We start from the raw sequence: 12,101 nt of genomic DNA, 5'->3' as shown, positions 1-12,101 counted from the left end.
TTTTATATTTAGGAGAAGTCTTTTTTTTATATAATTAATTCTAAGTAAAGCGTAATTGACTGATTCTTAGTAGGGCAGGACTGAAACTGAGAAAAGCATGACTCATACTGAGTAAAACTTGATTGATACTGAGTAAAGCTCAACTGATATTGAGTAAAACTCAACTAATACTAAGCAAAACTCGATTGATACTGAATAAAGCACGATCTGAGTATACCCTCAGTAACTCCTCTCGATATTGCTTCTTCTTGAGCTCAGCAATTCTGTGTCTCTCAGCTTCCGTGGGTATATTGAGGCCCACAGGTGGGGTGGGAGGGGCACGGGGGGTACCATTAACCTCTTTCTAAATCAATACATTGTGCAAGTATTAGAAGTGTTATTTCACTGCAAACAAACATATAACAATCCAAAACGTGAGTTTAATGACACACACTGAAAACAATACATTTATATATTTTCAGAAAGTATGGTAAATGAAAGCACAAAAGTTATTACCTATGTTACATGCTAACATAGGACAATTCAACTGTGCACACAAGTGCAACTGTATAGTTACTTAGGCGTGCATACAAAATGATTTTACAATATACCCATGTCAACATATTATATATGTCATATGGCAAATTATACAGTTGTGAAGTTAATTAATTAATATTACTAATAATTATCATTCATATCATTTTCATATATTTTCCTAAGTCCTTATATTATTGTAACTAGTGAATTCCATTATCAATACATGTACAGAATTTACTAAGTTTATTCACTGCCATTATCATTCATGCATACATAAGGGTGAATATTCAGTGCGAGTTATAGGGACTGTGTTGAGCGGTCAAACTTTTTTCTGTTCTGGCATTTGCACATTTATACTAATGCTCATTCTCCCAGGGACTCCAACATTTGACTTCAGGGAGAGACATTCTCTCTCCCCCCAAAATACCCGTCTTGTGATATTTTTGGTTTAGAAAGTTAAAGAATAATTTTAAAATTATTTCTCAATATTCAATTATTGTTTATTGTCTTTCACACCATTTTGTTAAATCAAGTAATTCATAGATTATCCAAAATTTATGAATTTAAACAATATGCTTAAAAGTAGGGATGTCAACGAATATTCGAACATTCGAATATTCATTCGATGAGTTGATATTCGAATATAAATTTAAGATTCTAATATTTGGTGTTTTTCAGATTTCACAAAAATTAATAAATTTTAATTAGGACAGTGCTGGAATTATCCCCGTTTTATTTACTAGCGATCCCCAGATTTCTTTCACTACTTTCTTATCTTATAGATATTCTAAATTATTTCATTTTGAGTAAGGTATAAAAGAAATAAACAAGCATTTTTAATATATAATACAAAAGGTACTTTCAATAGTTTAATATGATTGGATCTAGAATCGAGGACAACGAAATGAAACCCTTCTTGAATGTCTAAGAGACGTGAAGAGTGTACTTATGAAAATAAATTTTATTGATCATTTAAATGCATCTTCGATAGAATCAGCCTGTAATACCGTAAAGGGCTCAATTTTAGAATAATGCATCAATTACTTGATTATCTCGGGTTGAATACTTAGTATATTCCTAAACTTTAAAATCATTATCGGAAAATTAATGACCTAGGACAATTGTCTATGGAAGTGTTTGTTTATATTTTCAAAACATTATATTAGATCTCTTATTAATCAGATAATTGTACTTAATTACATGTATTTAAAACTGTAGAATAAATGACAATCTTTCCCCTAGTTAGATTACTGGTTCGTCAGTTTGAACTTGCAATTTGTATACATATCATTTGTTAAAATTATATTTTGGTTTTATACTTAAATCAATTATTTATTTTAAACATTGACAAATATCAATTGTAGAATTTCTTATTGTATACCTCCAAAAGTCTACATCCATTTTACTTCCAAATACTGACGCAAAACCTGCCATGAGAGTTTGATGATGTAAATTTGAAATTAACCAGATTTCATTTATTTTATCGAATATTCAAATATATTCGAATACTTTCATTGAATATTCGAATTTGAATTATTGTCAAAATTTACATCCCTACTTAAAAGTACGAGCGAGGCGAGAAAGAATGTTCATTAATATTAGATACCTGTTCCTTTAATTATTATTTTTTCAGTCACCCTTCATTGTTTTATATTCTATATGATAAGTATACACTGAACTGAACAGTTGTTCTATTATTTCATATATATTTTACAAAGCTGTGATATACTGGTATATGATTCTATACTTGCAGATCCGAGTTTTATTTGAAATTCTTTCCATTGGAATGCATGCGCTTATGCAGTAAGTTTGGTGTGCATTTAATGAACTTAAATTTACCTGTGTATTTTCAAACTTTAAATAAGAGTTAACAAACACAAACACATTGTGAACTTGATTTATTGGGTGTAATTCTAAGAGTAATTTGTAGACAGCAGGTTAAAGCTACATTGTCATACAAAAGAATATATTGTCACTAAGAGTGTACACTATATCTATAAAGTAGAGAGATATATAGGACTATTCTATACTGGCAGTATCTTAATTAGTAATTGGTTCTTAATCATTTTTTATTTACACTACTAGAGTAAAGATTCTATAAGCTCTTATATCATACACAGAACTATGATCATGCGTGGACACCTAGCTCTCTAATTTTAAGATTTGAAATTACCTGTTCCAAAAGTCGATTATAATCATTCTTACGCTCTGCTTTTAGCTCTTCTTTAAGTTTTTTATAATCTATGATTACGTTCCGCGGAGAGCCCACTAGAGGGCGCTCAGAATCCAAGTGCCCTTCATGGCTTGGGGAGGTGTCCAATTCAAATTCTTTTGCTCTTTGCAACCATTGCTCATTTTGTTGCTATTCATTTTAAAAATAAAGTCTAATTCACTTTCAATTTTATTCTTCAAGAATTAAACTTAAGAGGAAAAAACTTAGCATGATTTCAAGAAGACCAATGAAAGATTAACTGATTGCGTAGAAAAAATGTAGGCAATTGAAATCAGTCAGAAAGATAAGCTATGAAGTCCAGTACTTAAATGACCAATCTCTCATAGAAGAAGAATGGCACTGCTGCTTTACCTTAAGCAAAGACTCCCTATATTCACGCACTCTATCTGCTTTGAGTTGATTGCGATATACATCATATCCCCCTATAGCCAGGCCACCAGGGGGAGTTACTGGTCGATGAGCGTTTTCATGCTCCAGAATCTCCTTCTGTTTCTGTTATCAGGACAAATTAAGGTTAAACAAAGCTAACTTCATGTTAATTAGCTCCTTAACCACAAGCATGATGTGATGATGCACTAATACAAAAGCCCCACCCACACTCAGGCTCCTCCTCCACCTGGTCACATGATTGTCACATGACTTTACCTGTGATGGAGTACCCAAAGGGCGATCATCCCTGGCTGGTTTTAAATCCATTTGCCTGGGATTCTCCTTTAGAAATTATTTATCATTATTGAACAATGTCAGTCACTCTCACTTTTTTACAGAGTATGAAAGGTATGCATGCACAGCACTATAGCAGATTTGAATACAGTAGGAAAAAGTGCTAATTGACAGTGAGTGCCTCTATCATATGTAAATAGACAGTATCAGTTTGATGTACGCTACAGGTAAATCAATGTATATGTACAGTTATTTGAAAATATTGTTAACATAAACCCATATGTATGTACTTAGAAATATTGATTGTTAACAGAAACTTTTGTTTGCCAACCTCTTAAAAAGATATTTATACAGTTACATATATAGAATAATCATTTGATATTCATATGCATAACAATTTATTTATTGTCTACTGTTGTAGTAACTGAGCCAGCAAGAATAATTCATCTTTCTTAATGGGCATTTCCCAAGATTTAGAGATTCTGAGAGATGATGATATGGGGTCAATTAAATGGAGACATATCTCTGACAATTATAACTGATTAATTACAGTTCCCATGCAGAAAAATAAAAAAGGAATATTAAGCGCCTACAATCAGTGTAATTCTTTCTATTTTCTATATTATTTTATAAACTTATTTTTGTAATAAACTTTAATTACACATGCAGGAATTTCTATTTGATTAAGATAAATCTTAGTTTCACTACAATCTCTGGTTATTGATGTCACCACACAGGTACGCGACCACTCACCAGGTAATCATTGTACTCTTTCCTCCTCTCCTCCCGGAGTGTCTGTGACATCTGATTGTGGTCGTACATCTCAGTCTGGGGCTGACGTGGGGGTGAGGCTTGTCGCTGCTGTAACACCTCATCTCGATGTCTGTTTACTTGTTCCTCTTTCTAGTGTGTGAAAAAAATTTATACCCCTAAATGAAATACTTTCTTTTATAAATCCTAACAATATTTTTTTTTCAGAGATTTTAACTGAACATAAACTCTGGTTCATTGAATTTTAAACTGAAAATAGTGCAGAAAAGAAGTGATAGTGTTTTATCTGAAAGAAACAAAGAAATGTGCAAAAATAACCAGACAATTTGTTGAAATAAAAATATGATAAATAAATAAACAGAAAAAAATAAATAAACCACCAAATTACCTTCATTCAGGTAGAGAACTTTATCAGTTAAAGAAACAAGAAATGTCTAGCATAAAGTATTAACTAGCACAAAGACAAAAATATGTTAATCAATCAAAGAATATACAATATTTAGCTAATAATTTAATATTGTTAGCAAACACCTGAATGAAGACCTGAAAAAGACTCTTTAGTAGAAAGTTTATAACTGAAATAAATAAAATGATAAAAGTATATTGTGCAATTGGTGCGAGTCTACAGGACTACAAATACTTTGTACATGTATAACTAGCGCACCAGTATACCTCCTTTATAAATTTATTGTAGTCTCGGTGGCGTTCATCGTTCAGAACCTTGCGAGTCTGGCCATAGTTTCCTATGGGGAGTCCCTGCTCTGGGGCTCCTGTGGTATAATACACAGGCTTTTGCTAAAAACAGATAGTATATTCCAGACTAAAGTACCATACAACCATTCGCCTTAATTTCAGAAAGAGGCAGTCTTTCCCAATAATCGGGATTTTAAGTAGACTAAAATCTTCCTCCTAGCCTTGCTCCCTTGTCTATTTTTGGAGATTCCCAGTCAGTTCTCTACCATGTCTACAGTTTATTTACTTAAGAGTTACAACCAAGACACTTGACCATGCTGATAAACCCCTAAAATTAACCTCTTCATGTCTTGACAGCAGCCTTATACAAATTGCTTGGTATTTATGTATCTGTGGCCCTTTTCATAAAAAATCTTATGACTATGATAAAAATTTGATAACTCTTAATATCTTTATTTTAAAGATTTTTTTCCCTAAATATTATTCACAATTGTAATCTAATGTAATAGAAATATAAGATTTTTTGTGACACACTACAGATGTAGGATTGGTGAATAGGAAAATTTTGTCTTAGTCTTAACTTGTAAGATCTTTTGTGAAAATTAAGGGCCACTGTTTTTAAGAGAAAGAACAGTGTTAGCTAACCTGTCCTTTGTTCCTTTTGATTTCTAACATATGTATCTACATAACTACAGATACACTTCCTAGCAAATGAGATTGTAAAATCTGTGCTAAACCTGACAAATTATTGAGGGAGACAACTCAGACTGCATTTATTTTAACTTTGATTATACGTAAGCTGATAGTTCAAAATACTTCTACATGCATACTAATTAAATTTAAAATTCTTATTCATGCATGTATTCTACTTTATTCATATCAAGTTTTCTTTAAGTAGATGTAACTGACAAAGTTATATAAGTACTCTGCATGCAGTGTGCTTATTTCAAATGACAACATTATGATGCTATGACCTTGGCTCTAGTCTCTCTCTCTCTCTCTCTCTCTCTCTCTCTTTTTCTCTCTCTCAATAGTATTATTGATATAGGGAGGATAAAGGTTGAAGCTCCCTCAAGTTTTGGAGTCAAATAAAATTTTGCCTATCAGAATATACAAAATTTTGACCTTGAATTTTGGTAACCTTCATCGACAGAACTTTCTAAACTTTTACTAAATTGGATCAATGATATTTGTAAGTAAAACACATTATAGATCCTAAATTACGTCTGTAAAGAAATATATAAACTTGTAGTAATTTGATCTGCCTCTGAGCCTGATCTAAATTATAAAAATTATGTTCTGGACCATCTTCAACATGCAATTTTTTGTTGTTGAGTTTTCCAAAATGTGATCTCATCATGCCTTAATGATCTTGTTTGAAAATTGATTTAAAGTTTGGAGTCTCTAACATTTTAAGTCCTTCAAACATAATTTCACAAATTTTCACAACCCTTCCATTTAGCCAAATTATGTAAATCTTTAGGTTAAAAATAACTGAGTAATTGTATCAAATAAACATATAATGATCTAATCAATACCCGTAGTCTAAATCCTAAACTTTGTTTGAATGCCATAAAATTCTGTAGGACTGTCATTCATTTCTTCATGCAATTAATCTGACATCTATTAATTGACTAAAAAATATCTGATCTATTGCATCACAATGAGCACATCAGTACCTTTCCCCTGGAGTCTATTGGCCCCAAAATGTATAGCCCCCCTCCCCCTTCCTCTAACCATATTTCTACCTATTTAGTAAATATGCCTGTAGTTTAAAATGTATTCAAGACACACCTAGTTCTGACACTGATATGGGGTCCAACCATTACTTTTGCATGCCCACATTTTGATTTGAAACCTACTTAATCAAAAACTATCAAAAATTGACTAGGGAAAAAAATCATTCTAATTGCATTAACAACAAGAGTGAAATGTACATGTGTTTTATAATAAAAGGTGAAAAATATATGAACATACACTGAACCATAGATATAAATGACTTACAATAATGATATTGTGAAGTGAAATATGTTAACAAATCAAAAATTTATAAGCTGAGTACAAATCAGTCTTAAATTATTCCTCTAAAAGCTTCAAAATTTGTTATACATGTATTTATGTGACAATCTATTTACATTTAATCACAGTCCTAGGTGATTATGATAAGTCTAACACTAAAATGAGATAAAGATAATTTAATCATGCTCTGACTAAATTCAACTGATCATGCACTAGATACAGAAGCATTAGGAAGTCAGTCCTCTGCCTATAGAGGGCGCCGGGAGCTACATACTCGCCGTATGTGGTCCTCGTATTCCTTACGCATTTCCATCTGTATCAGATGTTTGCGCTCTTTGGCTTTTTCATCACTTAAACTGACTATCCCAGAAGTTATCTGTAAATCATCAGCTTGTATCAAATATGCAAAGGTTTTATTTTTAAATAATCTTATATTAAACATAAAACACTTAAGAGTACATGTAACTTATGGTATTTAAGATATCTCATGAATTATTCTGCCTTGCAATTCACAATATTCAAAATGTAAAAAAAAATCTCTTTTTTACCCAAACTGTTAAATATCTAAAGCTATGATGATCAAATTTTAATATGATTGACAAAAAGGGATCAATTTTGTTGGTACCAATGTCCCCAGCTTTTAATCTGGGGTTGAGAGAGGGTAAACTAAGATAATGTTTAAAGATGGTCTTTTATAAATTCTTATCTTGCATACAATAGCTGAACCAAGAACTGATGTTAACAAAGTGTTTACTTTCCTAAATTTTAAATGGACATTAAATTGTTATTGTTTGTTAATTCTATGTAGTGTTTTAAGCAGGTTTTCTCTGATAAGATCTCTGTGTTCCTTTTCCACATTTAAAATGTTCCTTTTCAATTATATCTAAATGTTAAAATTCAATCAACACACAGTTTGCACAGAAAATCAATAGTTCTTATAATATGTCAAAAGAGCAAATATATAATGGCTGTAGATTTTTAAGCTGTGAATAGATAGATATACATAATAAGGTGTGCAGTGAAGGATCGATTCCAGGCATCTTAAGATTTCTTCCTTAAAGCAGTGAATTTATTATTATGCCATTAATGATCAAGTTGACATTTATGAAAATTACAGTCAACATTCCCTCTGTAGAAAATTGATATCATAAAACAGTTTATGCCCTCCCCTGCCAGCATTTAAAGCATCATTAACAAAATGTTCCACTGTATACCTAGCTGTGATCATTCTCAGAATTAACTTTAACATTTTTACATAAGTCTGTTAATTACAAATTCCATTAACTCCAAACAGAGTCCTCTTATGATGGGATTTACAAATCTTTAAATATGCTATTACAATAAAAGTTTCCAGAAATTAAACTTGGTATGTTTAAAAATGTAGGATACAGTAAGTCTTTCACAAATATGAAGTAATTCTTTAAAATTAAAAAATCTCATATTTTCTCCAGTTTAGAATATCACCCAATATACTATATTTTGCTACAATTACGAAGTAGATAATATACTCTATGAATGTATGATCATTACCATGAAATGTATTTAAATGTTATCAAGGGAAAAAAACCTAACAACTGTTAATCATTCAAAAAACAAATACACCAAATGAATCAGAAACATTCTTACCACTGGTGGGTCAGGGGCCCTCTGGTACTGTGAGGGTTGGTCATACCTCTCCTGGGCCCGGGGAGGGTCATAGGATGATCGGTTATAGTCCCCAGGTTGCTGGTACGAATCATAAGTGGGACGACTGTAGTCGTATGATGGACGTCCATAATCATTCTGTGGTCTGGAGTCGTACATGGACCGACTATAATCAGCTGAGGGGTACTCTGGATTTCTGTCAACCATCGCGGCACTCATTTTGCCACCTGTGGATGAATTCAGTGTCATCAATGTTTCATTTACATATCACACTTTTTCTTTCTTTTTTTTTTTTTAATTATTCACAATTAAAGGTGCTTGGACAAAGATTTGAAGTTAATATTTTCTCAAATTTTCTGTATAATTTCATGACTTGTATGTTGCTATAGCATTTCATACTAAAATATAATACAAATCTTATTTCATCTCGAAGTTATTAAAACTTCGAATTTCTGGATGCGTTGGATTGACACATCCTTGCGCTTTCATATATTTTTATTTTATTCTTAATACTTAAGAAAAGTGGCATTTTTGTTTTGTATTAATGAAAAATATTAAAACTATAACCCAGAAAATTCAGAGTAGAAATGTTCGAAAGCAAAACCCACTCACAGTATTGTAAGTCCGTGCTCAGTGGTGTGTGCAGAGTTTTACAATTGAACACACCCGGTGAATCGTAAACATTAACAATAACAGAGCTCGTGCCCTGTTTACAAAAACAGTTTACGCTTCATGGGTGTGTTCAATTTGTTAAACTCATACACATTACAGAGCACGGACTGACAATACTGGTGAGCTGGTTTTGCTTTCGAACATTTTTACTCCGAGTTTTCTGGATTATAGATGTAATATTTTTCATTAATACGTAACAAAATCGCTTCTTTTCTTAAATATTAAGGATAAAGTTAAAATTTGTGTAAGTGCAAAGATGTGTTAATCAAACGCGTCCCGGAATTCGTAGTTCCAATAATTTCCAGATGAAATAAGTTTTTAATTATATTTTCGTGCGAAATGCTATAGCAATATATCGTGATATTATCCAGAAAATTTGAGAAAATATTAAGTTCAAATCTGTGTCTAAGCACCTTTAAGAGTATTTTGTAAGGTAAACCAAACCATAATCATTTATGTTACACTCATTTTCAATACATTATAAGGTTCAAGATTAATAATTTAAAAAATCTACCTCATTATTCAGATACAAGCATGTAGTTAAGACAGAGGAATAAAGTAGATATCAACCTTTTACACTGAAAGTGCTGATAATACAAATGTAAATATTTTAAATTTGAGGCAGCATAAAGAATTATAATCTAAAATTTTAATAATTATTCAAAGATATGCCCAAAATTGGGCATAGTTTTGGTACACCTATTTTTCACTTGTTAAACTTTAGATACTTCAGGTTTACATGATCTGATCACATCAACAAACAACAATACCCACACAATAAAGCCTTGAAGTATCAATGATCATAAATGTTTAAATACCACTTAATGCTTTGTTTACTCCTAGCCAAATCTGTTTTTATCCCATTTGTGTGACACAAATCATTATGACCAGGGTATGGGAAGATGACAAAGGATTTTAAATCATTTTAATATTATATGTGCTCATTTTACAAAAGCATCAAATTACTGCGTATTAATGATCCAAAGTAAAGGTGGTAAATAATTTAACCCAAATTATCGTATTTAAATTACCTGCTATAAAAAAAGTTAAGCTCCTAAAAAAATTTCTGATTTAATGATTATGAAGACATTTACGGTGGTGAAAATATTCAAATAAAAGCTAATCTGTTGTTCTTCTAACAAATTTCTAAAAATATTCTACATATGATGTTTTATGTTAATGAAAATGAATAAACAATATGCTTTTTTTAATGATTCTTAAAGTTTTTAACCAGAACAAGTTAATTATTTCGCTATTTTTATTTCTAACATTGTTTTATATATATAAACGATACACTATATATAATACTTCTGGATTCAAACAGCGTCGATATTCTCTTCAATAAGAAAGGAATTTCTGAATACGTTAGAATTTTTAATTTAAAGTTTTTATCTATTGAGAGGTTAATTAAAAGATTAATACTGACCCTTAAGGCACGTGTGTGCTGCTCTCTACGTAAATGGAGATTGTTGACAAGGTGCGATACACAATAGCGTGGTTAGCAACAAGTGTCTCTCACATGAATAACGACCTAGTACAGGTATATTAATCAAGAGATGTATAAATTCAGCTCTTAGATAATAAAAACTAAGTGTTGTTCATCTAAGTTTGCAAACTATCACATGTATTTCAGTTGTAAATCAAATAAAATGTAACGCAGAATTAATCGGAAGTAAACAGAATACTGCAATGAATGAAAATAGTAACAGAATGATATGCGTGTAGCATATAAAAATCCGGCAAAATGTTTGCTTTGCCATGGGTGATGGAAGACGACCAAGAAATGTTTTCATATTACTGTGTTAATTTAAATTCCACTTCCTTATCACTTATATGCTGAAGTGCTGCTTATATTCTACTGCAGTTCTTACAGATAAAATTTGCTTATATATTTAACGAGAGAGAGAGAAAAAGGGGGGGGGGGGCTGCCACGTGCAGTCGGGTAAAAAAAAAAAAGACAGCTCATCACCGCGTGATGAGTAAAAGACAAGATTACCCGTGGGTATCCGACGATGAAGACGGCTGTGGATGATTGGATACGGGAAAATGGGACAAATTTGAATTCATTCGCTTTTTATTGCTTGCAAAAAATATTTAATTATTAACCTGTTTAAGTGTTTTGTTTCTGTTTTTACCATTAAAAGGAGGTGGTGAACAAGGCGTGCAGAATGCCTATAGCTTCAGATATAGAAAAATCATATTCAGTTTATGAATTATTGAAATTAATGAAATTATGAAAAACAAAACTTTTCTGAGGAAAAAATTCTCGGCAAAAATTATTCTGTTATTTAAAAAATAATGTGGTATTCGTGGGGCTCGAACCCCAATCTAATAAATTACAATCAGACTTCTTTGATCCCCGCCGTATACACTTTGCGTAAGAGTACGGCGCGGATCTAAGAAGGCCGAGTGATTTTAATTAGATTCGTTCAAACCCTATAGCTAGCAATAAAAATCCTAAGTATCATTTTCTTTTGAGACTAAACTCTAACCACTACACTACACAGATCCTGATGAATATTGGTATTTAAATCATGTTTGTGATATGACCCTTGGCTAATTGGACATCAAGTACTTCTCGGAAAGATGCGATTGCTGTGTTATCAAAATGTATTTTTAAGGTATAGTGGGTCTTTGCTCCATGTTTTTGATAACCAGAAAATGTATATTTTTACACAAACTTGGAGGATATACTTTCAAAATATGGAGCGAAGACCCACTCATATCGAACAATTGTGTTGTAGTATGAGAAAATGATCCCTTTTGCATTCTTTAGTATGTGTATGCTATTTCAAAGGCAAATAATTTTAATCTTTGTGAGGATTTTGCAAATTGTGAAGATTTTACATAAAATATACTTTAATTTTACATGAAATATCAAAGAACATTT

The 12,101-nt window shown here is 31.6% G+C and overlaps 1 protein-coding gene across 1 annotated transcript in view; it reads right to left on the bottom strand.

Moving 5' to 3' along the window:
• LOC133189659 (trichohyalin-like) overlaps positions 1–10,887 on the bottom strand; it is a 34,913-nt gene extending 24,026 nt beyond the window's left edge. The window contains exons 1-8 of the mRNA XM_061325058.1: positions 10,638–10,887; positions 8,522–8,766; positions 7,170–7,271; positions 4,856–4,978; positions 4,166–4,315; positions 3,101–3,241; positions 2,690–2,878; positions 218–343 (exon numbers count right to left, since the gene is read on the bottom strand). Of these exons, the coding sequence (XP_061181042.1) occupies positions 218–343; positions 2,690–2,878; positions 3,101–3,241; positions 4,166–4,315; positions 4,856–4,978; positions 7,170–7,271; positions 8,522–8,758 (1,068 nt within the window). The 5' untranslated portion in view covers positions 8,759–8,766; positions 10,638–10,887. The remainder of the gene's footprint in view (positions 1–217; positions 344–2,689; positions 2,879–3,100; positions 3,242–4,165; positions 4,316–4,855; positions 4,979–7,169; positions 7,272–8,521; positions 8,767–10,637) is intronic.
• Positions 10,888–12,101: the final 1,214 nt, after the last annotated feature.

This window comes from Saccostrea echinata, unplaced genomic scaffold (genome assembly GCF_033153115.1).
Source record: "Saccostrea echinata isolate AGI-Se365-2 ecotype Australia unplaced genomic scaffold, CSIRO_AGI_Sech_v1 ptg000019l, whole genome shotgun sequence".
NCBI lineage: Eukaryota > Metazoa > Mollusca > Bivalvia > Ostreida > Ostreidae > Saccostrea > Saccostrea echinata.
This window is presented reverse-complemented; position numbering and strand designations above follow the sequence as displayed.